The sequence below is a fragment of the Alosa alosa genome, chromosome 19, assembly GCF_017589495.1.
Source record: "Alosa alosa isolate M-15738 ecotype Scorff River chromosome 19, AALO_Geno_1.1, whole genome shotgun sequence".
In the NCBI taxonomy this organism is placed as follows: Eukaryota; Metazoa; Chordata; class Actinopteri; order Clupeiformes; family Clupeidae; genus Alosa; species Alosa alosa.
This window is the reverse complement of record NC_063207.1, coordinates 8276976-8293167: the sequence shown is the minus strand read 5'-3', so window position 1 is coordinate 8293167 and position 16192 is coordinate 8276976. Positions and strand designations below refer to the sequence as shown.

Genomic DNA, 16192 nt, shown 5'->3' with positions numbered 1-16192 from the left:
GTTTCAAAATACGTTTTTAAAAACATTAAAAAGTCATGCCATTTAATTGTGTATTTCAGGACATACTGTATCAGTCAATTTGCATTTGTGTTGTTTTGAATGAGTAAAGATAAGTCAAATAACAACACCCATAAACATTTCTACTGAAATTACTTCATTAAAATGGTGGATATAGCGTCTTTTGTTGTCCCCATACCAACATTTTTCAAGATGTGATGCTAGTATCAAATTCCAAATAGTGTTGCACGGTGTATCGATACTAAAAAGGTATCACGATGCCTTCACGCAAAAAACGATACGATTTCCGACGTTTTTAGAATCGATACTTTATTAAAATAACGTTCTGTGTCTGTGTGAACTGCTGCTCTCACTGCTCCTTGCACGCATCTAGGCAAGTGGGCGTGTCCAGCAGGCAACGTCAACACAGTTCTTTGCCGACAGTCCTCGGCCTTGTGGATAAAACAAAAGGTGAAATCTGGAACTAGTCTGTTTCAGATAGGCTACATCGCGAATATTGAAGGCAAGCCATCAGGTACACAGAGGCCCGTTCGTAAAATTTGTTTCAAAGTCATTTAAAAGCAGTAGGCTACGCATGGAACTTGGCTAAACACCAAGACATATCCCAACATTTTTAAAGAGTTCAAAGAACGACAGGTTAACGAATAGGCTATAGAAAACACGACTACATGGTTAGTGCCAAGTTATTCTCTTCTGTTTTAGTCTAGCCTAAGTGAAACGAGTATGGTTCTCTGGGATAAAGCGAACCTTCCTTCATCAATTAATTTTGACGAGACACAAGCTGTAATCATTTTGACAAGACATAACGAGCTGTAATCATAGGGTGCTAACGTGATGAAAGCGCAATGTTCACGCCAGAATAACATTACCATAACTTGTAAATAATCTATTTCATGTTCGGTCAGTAGTACTGGTAATATTTGTCATGGCATGTAGACTGCAATTTGTTCAATAATTATTGCCCAGATGTAGGATAGGCTACCCGAAATGCGCTAATTAAAGCCCACAGCATATAATACCACCAAAGCGTGTTGAGTCCTAATAATAATAGCGGCTTATTGTTACGTGGTAGCAAATCATGTTATTAAAGAAATAGACGTCATGTAGGAATGCGCACAGATATATTGCAACAGGTAATGGTGTGGGCCTATCTGACGAAGACCTGAGTGGTGGTAACATCGTACTTGTACACTGGGCGCAAAGAAGACTATCCTTACATTTTTCCCTTTGCAAAAGAAATCCCATGAACACGGGAAGGCCTAGGGTAGCCTAGGCTATACTGTACATCAGATGGCCTAAAGATTAGGCCCCTCTGCATAGCATTCAGTGCAGTAGTTACAGCATGCAGTAATTTCAAAACTGACCTTGATCTAGCCTAGTTTGGCTATTTAAAGCTACTTTATTGCCAAAACACAACACAATGTAAATTAACTATAACAATCAATAAAGGACTTCATCACACAAAGTAGACCTACTATTTTACTGACTATAAAAAAAAATAATTATGTAGGAAGTTTAGAACCCGGAATTGACCTGCACACTACAAAAGTGCACCGAATTCAACACAAATGACTCAATACACTTAGAGGTATGAGTCCTTTCTTTTTCAGATATCTTAGGATTTCGCTGTAGTATCGAGCATCGTGATATTTATGGCAGGTATCGTATCGAAGTCATAATTTTGGTATCGTGACAACACTAATTCCAAATGAGTGCATGTTTTAAATGAAAGTCAAAATGAATCAGTTTCACCATTGGATATGTCATCTTTTTTGGGAGTGTGTGTGTGTGTGGGGGGCCTTTATTTGGATAGGACAGTGAAGTTTGATGGGAGGTAAGTGGGAGAGAGAGATGGCTTTTATTTGGAGAGGACAGTGAAGTTTGATGGGAGGTAAGTGGGAGAGAGATGGCCTTTATTTGGAGAGGACAGTGAAGTTTGATGGGAGAGATGGGGTGGGATCAGAACATGACCGTTGGTCGGCTCTTGATCCCTGTGGACACTTGGACCCAAACATGGTACGGGCGCTGTAGCCAGTTGATATGCTGTCTATGTCCTTTTTCCAACAGAACAGGAGTTTACACAGCATCCTGACATTTTTGAGAACTGGGTTGCAAGTGGAGGTGGATCATTAGAACCAATCTTAAGCTCCTTTTATCATAGATTTGCATTTCCATGCTCATGTTCATGCCCCTTAAGTGTATTACTGTACAGTAGCTGCCTGGCTGCAACAACTCGAGGTAGGTAGCACCAATTTTTCAGTACCAGAAGTACTCAGTGACCTCGAGAAACAGAGATCTATGTGGACAATGGCTGAGATTTTCACTGAAGAATAAATAAAAACACATCTCAATTTGGTATCAATTTATTTTTGATAATTCACACACAGAGCAAACTTCTCCTCTGAAAAGAGGAGGCAGAGCTCTGTCCACAAGTGCAAACTGACGCTTGGAAGATAGTTTGAATCGGAGGCCATGCCAACACAGAAGCAAGTCAGACAAAAAAAAAGCAAAAATCTATCAAGCAAAGCCACAACTGCTCAGTCCAGTTTCAACTTCAGGACCACACTGATCTGGTACCAAAGACAAAACTAAGCAAAGTTTTCAACTTTCAGTTTACTTGGTCTCTTTTTAGATTGTCAACCAACTAAAGCACCTTCCCCTTCATAGTAGTTTATGCCTGATTGGATAAATATCATCTTTTGAACACTGCAAGCATGGATGGCCACCAGAAAGCCCCAATTCTGTTATGGAAAGGAAAGGCGGCCATAAAGGCAACAGGAGGCATCAGTAGAGGTCCAGTGTGGTTAAATCTGGACAGCTCTTCCTACAGCTGGGCAGTCCAGGTCCAGAGAGTAGCATTCCTCCTCAGCCTTTTAGAGCGAATGAATCAGATGGATTAACTAGCTAGCAGAGAGGGTTAACAAGTAAATACCAGATAGTGTAGTGAATGACCACAGTGTATAGGAACATGGTGAGACGACTGACTCCTTATCAGGTCTAAAGGGTGCAAAACCTTAGAGTGGATTAGATTGGAGGACTAACTATACTCCACATTCCACAGACACAGAAAAGAAACCGGATCCACATTCTACAGCCTCAGAAAGGTTGGAATATCCATACTCTATAACCCTGATGGAAATAGAGAGCTCGTAATCTCTACCCCCTATAGACTCCAGTAGTGACAAACAGAATACATTTCCTAAAGGAAAGACTTAACCCTTTGCCGTTGGCAGAGTAAAAGCCTTTTGTTAAAACGAAACACATAAAACATTTTTCACATTTAGTACAATTCAATATAAAAACGTCAATAAAATTCTCAAGGTGAAAAAAAATAATCCTAAAATAATGTGATTGCAGTGTGACAAAAATGGTTGTGTGTATTCTTTTTAAAAGTTGATTTCTTAGTGCAAAGAGGACGCTATCCATTTCAGACACCAGCAGTCAACGGAGCGACAGCAAACCAGATGGTTGCACGTGGGTGGCCCAAAGCCAATTACATCCTGAAGTAACATACATCATCCATGACTGACGTGATCCTGAGGATGAGAGAAAGAGAGAAAAAAAAAAAAGAGGCCATTATTCATTTGGATACAAAAGACAGACACAAAAACAGAAAGTAGGACAAACACATGTGTGTCTATGAGGACTGAAACAACAAGGCGAAAAGAACCTCTTATCTGGGTTTTAACGGTGCTGAACTAGTAGATTCATGTCACAATACTGCCTTTTCAAAGACTTGTGTCATGCTCATCTTGTTCTGGTTGTTTGTTGGTGTGTGTGTGTGTGTGTGTGTGTGTGTGTGTTTTCAACTCCTCCGCTGCTGCTCTGACCACTGCAGGTGCTGTGTAGCCAGATAAGAAGATGGTATCTGCTTTGGACACTAACTGCAGACCAGCGCAGGAAATGGACCTCGAGAAAGCTAACGGAACAACAACGGAGAGACAGGACAGAGCAAGGCCAGAGCTGCTGATGAGCGGAAGAGATCAACGAGACTGGAGACTGGTTCATACCTTTCTGCTGGGTGTCCAACTTCACACAGGTTCACCAGAGCATAGAGGTGCCTCAGCGCATATTCATACTGCAAAATATGCATGCACACAGACAGAGTTAGTTACCAGCATATTTGCACGCACACACACACACACACACACACACACCATGTATGTGTGTAGTGCCGTAAAGCAATGTTACATTGTGAGACCGCGAGACTTTCTGACTCTGAGGCTGGCGGCCCACCGGACCAAAGTTGCAAGGCTGCTCACAGATGCTAGGGGGAAGCGAGACGGCCACCATTCAACCCATAAAAAGTCATATAACCATTCCCAATGACTCTGAAGCTGTTAAGGTAAAGTCAGCTAAAAAAAAGTGCATAGTTCCACTTTAATAAAGCCAGCTATCATCATCATCATCATCACTTGAACCATGCCTTACATTTCTTTTCAGTGAACAGTGTGGCACAAAAATATTGGGGTTTCCAAACTGGGCAATGACGCTCATCTCTTTCTCATTATAGCTACAAAGACATTTGGCTTTTTGTGCCAGAGCGGTCGCCAGTAATCAATGTGCTTTGAATAGACCAAGTCTATATATTGTGCCTCAGTTCCAATGTGTGTGTGTGTGTCTGTGTGTGTTTATTTGAAAAACTTCACATATTGTGTCTAGTGGGTATATCGCAATATGCCTATGAATGTGCATGTGTGTTTGCCTGTCTGTCGGTCTCAGTCTGTATTGTCATGTGACTGTAAGGATCTCAGTCAAATAGTGATTTCCGCTCTCATTGGTCAGCATTTTAGGAACAGAAACTCTCAACAGATGGCTCTGGATGAAACTCTCTCTGCCCTCACTCATGACCAGCACAAGCCCCACACAGTCTAATGCACTCCACAGAGGAAGTAGGGCTTCATAAGATGAGTTTCCTAGTGACTGTGTGGTTCAGCTGTGTGCGATAGAAGTAAGAGTAGGAAACTCCGAGGGTGACAATTGAAATCGAACCAAAAGGGAAATTGAAACAGAAGAAAAAGAGTAAGGGTGTATTGTCTTAGACAATATTCATTTCTTAAAATAAATAATATTTTCTGAGTGGTATAGTGTACGAAGAAAAAATTGTCTAAGTGGTTTATTGCAAGTAGCATTGTTTTAGTGGTATTGTAAGAAGGCTATGTTTTCTAAGTGTTTTATTGTAAGATTTTTTTATATATATATATATATATATATATATATATATATATATATATATATATATATATATATATATATAGTCTTGGCTAAATCTATATAACAGAGCAGGTGAACTGAATCACAAAAATGTTTTCTGTGTGGGTTGAATTCTGATTCAGCTTTGAGGGTGTCTTTGCGGGAAAATCAGGAGGACTCTGGGGACATCACATGATATTGCCACATCACGCCATTCTACTAGCAAATGTATTGCAACCACTTTCATGTCCTCATATGAATTGAGACATGAGATTATCCCAGGAACAACAAACAAACTAAATAATCCAAAAAAATAAAAATAAAAATAAATGCACAATAAAGGATTGGAGCCACTAAAGATGAACTGAACGAATCAATGTTGATAATGTGTTGGTTATCACAAATAAAAAAAATAAAAAATAATACATAGCTTTTTTAAAGCAACACAAAAAATGTGTTTGTTAGTATTACAACGCTGCCAATTTCGATGATGTCACTGGCATGGTAGAACCTTATTTTAACAAATTTAGCCATTTTAATCATTGCAAAATGAGAAGAAATAAAATACATATGTTAAATCACCTTTAATTCAAATTCCAGTTCAGTTCATCTTTAAGGCCTGTCCACACTGCAAATGATGACTTGAAAGACAACTGTACTACAACTAAATTGAGCATCCACATGGACCAATGACAAGGAAAGCCCCACAGGAATATTCTACATTAATGTCATGTTATTATCGTTCTGAAAGTGATCCCAAGTAGATCGTTCCTCATGTCACTATCATTATGTTCTGGACATTGTCCTTATTAATAGCTAAAGTCATTTTTAAAACTTTGCTTTTTTACAGTTATGGTTAAAGTGTGGATGAGCCTTCCGAGTGGGCAGAGAGAAGAAAGGGGCCGCTCTGATGGACAGAGGAGTGCGAGTCTGCTGGTCCAGGCCTACCTGAGGGCCAGAGTGCCAGTTGAAGCAGCTGGTTTTGTAGTGTGTGACGGCCATCTTGTAGCACTGGTGCTGCGTCAGATCCATGCGCTCACTCAGAAGCTTCTCAGCATCAGCAGCGGTCCCACCCATTACCTTCTGGACCACTTTACGCATGGTCTCAGCCAAGAGATCCCGGGTCTGAACACACACACGGTCAGCTTTCAAGCCCATGTTACACAACACCCTTATACATGAGGTGCCCCAATTTAAAAAAAAAATAAATAAAAAAAAATATATATATATAAATAATATATATAAAAATATATATTCTCTGGCACACACACTGAAAAATATAATAAAGAAAAACAAAAAAAAAAAGATTGGAACCTTGAGGTGTGTGTTGATCTCCGACAGGTAACCACGAGCGACTGCGATGTCGTTGGTCTTCATAAGCTTCCTCTTAAGGATGGCCAATGGGACGTCAGGGCTGGGGGTGAGGTCACGCTCCTGCACCACAGGAAGGGAGACGGGATGGGCAGACGAGGCGTTGCTCTTTGAGGCGCCCTGGAACTCCATCACCTTCATGTGAGCCACGGTCTGAGAGGAGAAGAAGAGGTGGAGGCAGAAACAGATAGAGTGACAGAGGGAGGGAAAGAATTGGAGGGAGAGAGAAAGAAAGATAACTTATTGATGCAGCAAGATGCACAAGAAGCACAGTGTGCCAAGTTTCAGTAACAAGGACACTTTGTTGGCTAGAGGCCAAAATAAACAAAGATAAAGGGAACACCTCCCTCCCACACACAGAGAAATAATTTACTGAAACTGGACGTGTGTGTGTGTGTGTGTGCACATACAGTGCCCCTCCATATGTATTGCCACCCCTGGTAAAGACAAGTAAAATTAGGAATAAAAAACGTTTCTTAGTTTCACAATTAAAACTAAGAGGAAAATACAACCTTGAAGAGAAGTACTTTTATTCTGATATAATTATTTTTACTCATCTTTACAATGGGTGCCAAGAAATGTGGAGGGCACTGTATGTACAGTATATATATGTATGGACCCTTTCAACAAGGTAAACAAAAACAATGCTTGAACGTTCTATTTGGGCCCCAATCTACTTCCTCTACATTAAGATAACATATGAAATGTTAAAACGGAAGTCTTGTGGGGCCAACTATGATGCTGATAATGGAACTCTCTTGAAAGGGTCCATAGGCATATGTATGTATGTGTATATGAGAAGGTATGGCTATATACGGTAGGTATTCCGAATACTGTGTGCTTAGTATGTTTACAGAGAGAGGAGCAGAGAGTGACGGCAAGAGACAGATATAGATGGTGTGAAACGGTTAGTTAACAGCATCATACAGAAAGGTATTTTAAGGTGAGTGGTTTTGAAGGTCTGTTTTTGTGCATGCTGAACATTCATGTTGAGAAGACAAGTAGGTTACATAAAGCAATGTGGAACGAACGAACACACACACACACCACACACACACACACACACACACCTTGTTACCATACTGCATGACATGGCTAGTGTTGGTGTGACTCTTGACGATCTTGAACTGCTTCAGCAGAGTCTCTTTGTTCAGGTCCTCCTGTTCAGGGGACAGAGGTGAAGGGTCACACAAGCATCCACAATAACCAGCCACACACACACATGCCTAATAACACCAAGGTCATGGATTTGATACCATTAACATACTGTACACACTGATGGCACCAAATGTATATCTACTATTTCTTGTGTATCCATGTCGATCACTTGTTATCAGTGCATGTGGTGACTGGATGTAATATGAGTAGACGGTTCACTCCCTCCAGGACACCTTCTCACAAAGCCTGTAATCCAGCCCTCACCATGTCAGAATCCTCCAACCAGTTGACACTGTACCAGTCGCCCAGGTAGGTGTCACGGGCCTCGTCATAGTAACAGGCGTAGGAAGACTCGTGGGCGTTGGCAGCTGTGGTGGCGTAGACTGAGAGTAGAGAGAAGACTCAGGATCAAGTCAAGTTAAGGACCATCAGATGCAGTCTGTCCATCAGTCCAACTATGCTCACTGCCCTATTATCTACACTCACTCATACTAGCTAGACAGTGATATCCAACAAAGTCAGAGCCACTTAAGTTAGATGGACCGGATTTAGAGCCTTTCCAACTCCTCAGAGCACTAGAGGTGCATTAAAGGTCAATGCCCATATACCCACATGTTTACACACACACACACACACACACACACACACACACACACACACACACACACACACACACACACACACACACACACACACACACACACACACACACACACACACACACACACACACACACACACACACACACACACACACACACACACACACACACACACACACACACACACACTGAAAGAGGTTGGCATGCAAGGCACCAATCTGCATATCAGGAACTGATCTCATTGCTGAGCCACCATTGGTTCTAAACTAGCAAGTTGCACTCTATGCACTGTTTAAATCTTTATTAGCCTGGCCTTTAACACCCAGACCTTCACAATTGTACAATTGGGAGTGGGTCTGGAGAAGGCTCTAACTAACAGTGAAACTGAACTTAAATTGGTACAATAAACTCTTACCAAATCGTTTCAAAAGTGTAGTAATCTTGTCAACGAAGGTTATAAATGCAGTTGTTTACTCAGTTCCAAAGAAATACACGTCCATGCCGGATTAGCGACTGTATTTTAAGGACATTGGAAATCAATCGCCTCTTGGCCAGACAGACCTGCAGTGCAAATCCCAAATTTGCCGAAACTTTGTTAAGTCTTTATGTCTTTGGAATTAAAATATTAAATTTGAAATATTAAAATAAGGAAGAGTAGATCTAATCTGATATAACAGAAAAGGAACAAAAACAGATGAGCAGCACCTTTGGCAGTTAGAGAACTGTTATCTGTAGCATCCGTTATGTGCACACGCACAGTGACTAGACACCATGTCAGTAATGTTGTTTATGCGTCGCTAGGCGCCAAGTCAGCAAATTTTAGGAACTGTGATGCTGATGTGACCGCCTCAGTCACATTATACAGCTCCAGGCAATCACATGACCCCACCCACAGATCACATGATCATGGAACACCTGACCATTGTTCTGTTCAGTGGGAAGTGTTCTATGCTGATGTTGACATCGAGGGCTGCTGAAGCCAGCAAATCAAACACTATGTACTTGACTGCACAGAGAGCTCACAGTATCTGTGTGTGGGAGAAAGTATGTGTATGTGTGTGTGTGTGTGTGTGTGTGTGTGTCACAGTTCACAGGAATATGTGGTGAATGTTCAGTTATATCTGGATTTGTGTCTTCCTTTCCCTGAAAACTAAAAGACAGGGTTCCCACTCCAAGTCAAATGTGAAATTTCCTGACATTGACAGCCTAAAAAGCAGAATTTCCATGACCTTCAATGTACAGGAAAACGGTTGACCTTTGCACTGAGCAGACAAAAACAACCCACACTCACCATCAATGTCTGTGGGCAGATGGTTCATCATGGATCCAGACTCACAAGCCTCGATGTAAAACACCATCTGTGTGTGTGTGTGTGTGTGTGTGTGTGTGTGTGTAGAGAGAGAAGACAGAGATAGAATTACAAAAAGACACATATCTAGTTATTAATAATGACAGAGTGATACACTGTTACCAAGATTGCTCCAGGTAGCGAAGACAAGCACAATAACGGACTCACCTTCTTATACATTTTCTTGTCATGCATGTAGTTGATGGCATCCATGAGGTCCTTGACATGCAGCTGTGATTCAAAAATAGAAACACAAACAGATTTTAAAAACTACAGGTGACCGAAGGGCTTCACATGTCAAAACAATCAACACCAGCAGTGATGATGCCATGCCCAAAGCATGAACAAGCAAGTCCTGCATTAACACCCATTTAGCCGCCATTTTAATTCATCTATAAGAAATACAGGTCTAAGCACATAACGGAGGTTCAAAGGTTACACAAGGTACCACTGTTATAGTTTTAACAGTGCAATGCTTCTCTAATCACTTGCCTTGTAAGAAAGTCAGATTTTGATGACTTCTTACGAGGCAGTTTACTGCAGGGCAAATGGGTCAGGTGGAGTGGCCAGACAGAGTTTATGGCGTCTCTATGGTAACATCATGTGAGTGCTGCTACAGTAAAGGGGCACAGGAAGAGGAAAAAGGGCTTACATCATCATCGGGGAAGGCCAGGAGTCCAGGTGCCCCGTGATCGGTGAAGTACACAAACACATGATCATCTGGCCCACTGTCAAACATACACACATCGTTAGTAGAATATTGGTTACAACAGGTACTTAGTAGGTAGTAGCGCCCTGTCTCTCTATATTATACATACTGGTTGACAGGGTAATTGGCACACAATCAATTTAAAAACAATTGAAATAACTGTGTTCTGTACTGTATTCTGTTTACTCACACCTCCAAAACATTGTTTACACAGATTCTACCCATTACTGTTGCAAGGCCTACTCATATTCCTAAGAGGTTATGTAACATGATCTAGCCCTGCTGGAAATGGAGGGAGGGACGTTATTTTCATGAACACTGATAGAGCAGAGTCATTAACATGAGCTTGTAAAGTGTGTGCCTGGCCTGGCCTGGCCTGGCCTAGAGAGGGCTGAAGAGGTTTGTCAGTTCTCCCCCTTTTCCTCCTCTCCCTCCTCCATCCTTCAGTACTTGCCTCTTCAGCACTTTTCCAGATCCTCCTTTCACACTAGCGGAGTCACCCTTCAGCACTGCCAGGAAGTTATCTGGAGTCACTGCCTACACACACACACACACAAACACGCACACACACACACACACACACACCAGAAAAATGACCACTATTGCGAAACCAGAGAGACTATTTAGACCTTAATGCAGCCCAGGGAACCAAAGAACACACTGGTCTAGATGAGGACTCAACGCTTACATCAGCAATATAGTCCTTCAGCACCCCCTTGTACACGTCTGAGCCATTTGGCCTGTTGATGACGACGCCTTTAGTGGGGTTTAGAGAGAGAGAGAGAGAGAGAGAGAGAGAGAGAGAGAGAGAGAGAGAGAGAGAGAGAGAGAGAGAGAGAGAGAGAGAGAGAGAGAGAGAGAGAGAGAGAAAATACATTGCTTAGCAAATGAGACATATCAATGTTTCTGTGAGGGCCAAACTTTTGGCCTGGGGAAAAACCTGTATGAGCAAGTCTGTTTAAATCACAGTCATGGATTAAACAACTTACAAAACAACTTACCAGGAATTTCACTAAATGGCTCAGGTACAGGTGCATACCACCCCCCTCCCACACACACACGGAAGTACAGAGCAATCTCTCATTTCTGATAAGAGTTAATTATTAATAGTTAAAGTTACAGTCACACTGATAATCTGATCGAATCAACACACACAATAAGTTAATTTTATGCCAAAGCTATATGATACAACATGAAAACTTCACTGAAGTGCAAGTTTCTTTTTTGTTTGTTTGTTTACGTGTGTGTGCGTGCGTGCGCGTGCGTGTGTGTGTGTGTCTTTCTGAATGCAGACTGAGGAGATTAAATTGGCTTCTTGTGACTGTAGAGGTACTTCCTTTTCTCTCTGTGAAGTCAGTGAGGACTGTCTGCTATTCGCTTTGAGTCTGCTATGCACAGAATTTCCACAACCCATCACAAAGCACCTCGCTATAAGATTTATTCTTACACGGGTGTTCTTATACGGATGTTCACATGATACTGCCATCTCGGTGTGTGTGTGTGTGTGTGTTTCATGAAACTTACTCTTCATTCTCAGCCAGATCATCGTACATCATCACAACAATCTGCTCATCGGGGATACCGTTCTTGTGGACGATCTGATAGGCATGGCATGCATCGGCCTGTAGACACACACACACACACACGCACACACACACACACACACACGCACACACACACACACACGCACTTAGCTAATTCTGCACACATGGGCAAATACAAAGTGTGGAAATGTGCACACTCACGCTCTCATTCACACACTCTCTATTCCAATACAACACATAGTTTGGCTACAGGGCACAATCATTTTTACAGTAGCACTGCTTAAGTTGTGGTTGAAACTCATCTTGTCCTTCGATGAGCAACCTAAGGACTGCTAAAACAATCACCACTCCGTCCTCACATAGCCCCTTCAGAACCTCAGAAAAAAAGTCCACACAAAATCACCTTCCTAACCAAAACCCCCAGCTGGTCTCGTAATCTGACTCATCAATGGCAGGGGAAAGTTTCTGGTCCCCAAATCTTGCCTAGCAGCTCGCAGGCTGAACAGAGCCACAAGTAAGACCAGGGGGCTATTTCAAGTATGTGGTTTAGTGACAAACCTGGGTAAGTTAACTCAGCGTAGGGGGTAAACCTCCTAATAGAAGAGCTGTATGGCTTCATTCTCCTTACAAAACAATGCCATACGACTCTTGTTGTAGGAGGTTTACCACTGACTCCGAGTTAACTTACCCAGGTTTGTCACTAAACCACGTACTTGGAATACCCCCCAAATAGACTGCAATGATTCACTGACTTTGTTGACCATTTAATGCGGATGGAACCTAGGAAATCTGCAGGCATTCTCTAAAGACAGGGACGGGCATGCAAGAGCTAAGCAGACTTAGCCTAGGCTGCAAGCCCCCAAAGCCATTTTCCTTTTGTCTTTAAAGTCTGCCCTTCAGCTAAAAATAACACACATAGATACAAAAAACTATTTTCCAAAGACATTCAGTTATTTTCCGGGTAAGAGAACAAAAAAGCAATTAAATAAATAAATAATAAATAAATAAAAAGCAACAGGAACAAAACGCAACATTCATTCCCTTAACACTGGAGCCAAGTCACCCTGGGGATCACTTTCTCTGCTTCTGAAAACGGCCCATTGTCTACGGTACTGTGAAGTTAGTGTTTGTCTGTGAACTGTAGCTGAATACCCTGTTATTCACGAAAGGTGACAAGGTGTTTAGAGCGTCAGTATATGATATGAGCTGGGTAATTTAAATTGTTAATTTGGATTGTTTGTTTGTTTAATGTAAAGCCATATAAGCAACTTAGGCTATTTTAATGGCCCAAACATGGTATGATATGATAGAATATATGGGAAATTAATATTGCACTATTAGGAGCTTAGCAACTATTATATTTTAGAGAAGTTTTTTTTTAATCTATGCTAGCAAGAAATTCTAAAACTTTCAAAGGTGGGACCTCACTAATAACATCAACCACAGAATGTTGACTATAAAATCGTTGTCTTTTGGTTTTCAGAGCAGGGCAAAAAATAAATAAAATGACAGGGGCATTTTCCAAAATTAGCATGATGGAGGCTCTTAGCCAGAATGGAAAACACGTACATGTGTGCACTCTGCAATGCACTGCACATATATGGGATATTCTGAACACTTGGTTTAAAAACAAACCTAGGGTAGTCAAGTCTGAGTAAGAGGTCAACCTCCTAATAGAGGCACCCTACAGCTTCATTTTCTTAACAAAACAAAGCCATGGGGATCTTCTATTAGGAAGTTTACCACTTACTTGTGTGTGAGTATTTGCTGTTTAATTAGGTCAAAACAACCATAAGAGTAGATGAGCACTGCTGAATAGTGCATACTTCCAGTATTCTGTCTTCTCTCTCCAGGACTCACCTGGTGTCTGTAGTTGTACCAGCCGTTGGAACCAGCCACAATCACCACCCAGTTCTTCCCGTTCTTGGCTTTGGGCATGGGCAACGCTGTGGCTGTGAGAGCCAAGCTGAAGCCCAGCACGACCAGGGTCTGTGTAAACATCTCTGTGATGCACTTCAATGTCCAACTGAAATAACTGACAGAAGAGGAAATACATTAGTTCATGTTGGGGAAACATGCATCATGCAATTCAGAATGAGATGCATTGTCTGCTGCACTGAAATGATAAAGTTGTGAGGATGGGACTTGTCATACTGTATGTAGTTGTGTTAGGACAGTGAGATGCCATCAAACCATATCTGAACATGCCTACTATCATTTACTTAGTACATGACATAGGTGACTGATTGCAATGTGCATCTCTGATTCTGAACATTGGCCCTATGAGAAGGTGTAGTGAGGGTTCTTGGAATGTCATTACGCAAACAGGAGACGTCTCAAATTCCATCCCCCTACTACATACAAACAAGGCAAGCAAGCTGAAGCTAGCGTTTATAGAATCGAATCGCCCAAAACTGCTTTGTTAATATGATATGTCAGTATCGGTGAATTGTGGAGGTAAATGCATTCAAATTTATATAGAACTACTGACTAACTCGCACAATCAACATACCATACAAAAACTAGGCTATGTTGTTGTGCTAATGTTAGCTTCTTCAAGCTATCCAGTTAATGTTTCAGCGAAGGGGATGGAAGTACATGTTAACAATACACGTTCGGCGACAGCGAACATAACTTGAAATATTACTCAGCTTTGAAAACAATAGTTATTTTTTCTTACCGGTTTAGCTTCCCAGATCTTTCAGAAGTGCTTTCATTTCCTCCACACTCCTGTTTTAATAAACTGCGAGGGGTACATGGCGTAGTTTACCGGGCAGCCAATCCCATTGGCTCAGTGCGGAGGATGACTGAAGGCACATGATACTTCAGTCATGTGCTTTATTTACAGAACAAAAAGCAGTGCACGTCAACATTATGTAGCTCACTGTTGAAGTAGGTTGCTGCGTAGACCAATATGATCATAAACCGTAAATTAGGCTATATCAATCTGCTAATTTTAAGACTTCTGCATAGGCCAAGTGTTTTGTTTTTTTTTTTTCATTCAGGGTAATTCCTGCACAAAGGAGGGTACAAACACACATTCCAACACAAATAGGGTAAAAAAAAAGCCTTAGTCCTTGACAGTGATTGGTAGGCCAGGCCTACCTGTTACAAGTCTTAGCAAGCCTGTCTTATCAACTGCTGAAGTCTTGTGGCTTGAGTCTGGGCAGACCTGTGGAGTCTGTTTTAAAACACCTGCTTTGAGTGACATTGCCTAGGCTACTTCTACAGCGTGACTAGTCATGGGGCATACATTTTATAGACAAACCTGTTTTTTTAAGCAGGGGAGTTTGATACAGCCCTTACATTTTGGAGTATAACTACAGTTATTTTTTGTAAGGGAGGGATCCTGATTAAGTTAAAAGTACTGAACAAACAGGTAAAGAAAAAGGTTATTCCTATTCTGTGTTATTCTCCCTCATCATGTTTTCAAGGGGGGCCTTTACAGTAAACAACACTCAAATACAATCATACTCAAACATAATCTCTCTTAAAATCACATGGAATTATAAGTGTATCAAAATACAATATACCTTAGATTTGTAATACAACACAAGATGAAAGGCGTAACATTGTGTCCATATCATATCAATGGCATATTTAGTGCTGTGTGTCAGTGTGTGATAGATGAGATATCACAAATTTGTATAACACAGGTGATATAAACAGGAGATGCCTGGGTGCCATACATGCAGACATGAGCAATGTCTTGATATTTTAATAATGGGACCCTACTGGGCAGCATCTATCATGTAATAGCTTTAGTTCAGCACAGCATTTGCATTGCCGGTGTTCTTATAGACCACAATCAACATGTTTTCCACCTACAAAAACATCCACCCCTGTACCTAAGGATCACACACATTCACACCTGTAGCCTATACTGTGATCTGCTAATCGGGCTGCCCAACATCTTCCTTGGTAAGAATGTTTTTTTCCTTTTCATTTTTTTATGCATGAAAGTCGATACTAAAGCATAGTATGTCTACTTCTATGGCCTGCCTGAATGTAGCTTGATGGGTTAGATATTTTGCATTCATCACATTTTTGAAACAGTTACAAAATAATGAAATCTACATCTAGTACAATTTTAAGAAAAAAGATTTAGAGATATTTGGAGGATGTTTACCCTTTTGCGATTATACATTTTTGTGTGTGGCAAATTAGACATGCTATGTCATTGTCAAAACATACAACAAAGAATATCAAATATCATTATAAGTACGAACACAAAGGCCTTCATAATCTTA

The 16192-nt window shown here is 41.1% G+C and overlaps 1 protein-coding gene across 1 annotated transcript; it reads right to left on the bottom strand.

Moving 5' to 3' along the window:
- Nucleotides 1–2365: 2365 nt before the first annotated feature.
- On the bottom strand, nucleotides 2366–14689 carry lgmn (legumain). Its single transcript, XM_048228145.1, has 14 exons — nucleotides 14623–14689; nucleotides 13803–13977; nucleotides 11923–12020; nucleotides 11087–11168; nucleotides 10853–10935; nucleotides 10342–10417; nucleotides 9858–9920; nucleotides 9633–9699; nucleotides 8005–8123; nucleotides 7653–7742; nucleotides 6526–6735; nucleotides 6160–6336; nucleotides 4029–4096; nucleotides 2366–3554 (listed from the first exon to the last, which is right to left on the bottom strand). The coding sequence occupies exons 2-14, from the start codon at nucleotides 13941–13943 to the stop codon at nucleotides 3512–3514; spliced, it is 1317 nt and encodes a 438-aa protein (XP_048084102.1). The 5' UTR covers nucleotides 13944–13977; nucleotides 14623–14689; the 3' UTR covers nucleotides 2366–3511.
- Between the last annotated feature and the right edge of the window lie 1503 nt (nucleotides 14690–16192).

What these genes read in the sequence shown, in the direction of transcription:
- lgmn (XM_048228145.1), bottom strand. Translation starts at nt 13,943, where the DNA reads ATGTTTACACAGACCCTGGTCGTGCTGGGCTTCAGCTTGGCTCTCACA. An exon ending in TGGCCTTCCCCGATGATGAT is followed by an intron (nt 9,921 to 10,341) that starts GTAAGCCCTTTT and finishes TTTGAATCACAG; the next exon opens with CTGCATGTCAAGGACCTCAT. An exon ending in ACTGGCACTCTGGCCCTCAG is followed by an intron (nt 4,097 to 6,159) that starts GTAGGCCTGGAC and finishes CATATTTTGCAG; the next exon opens with TATGAATATGCGCTGAGGCA.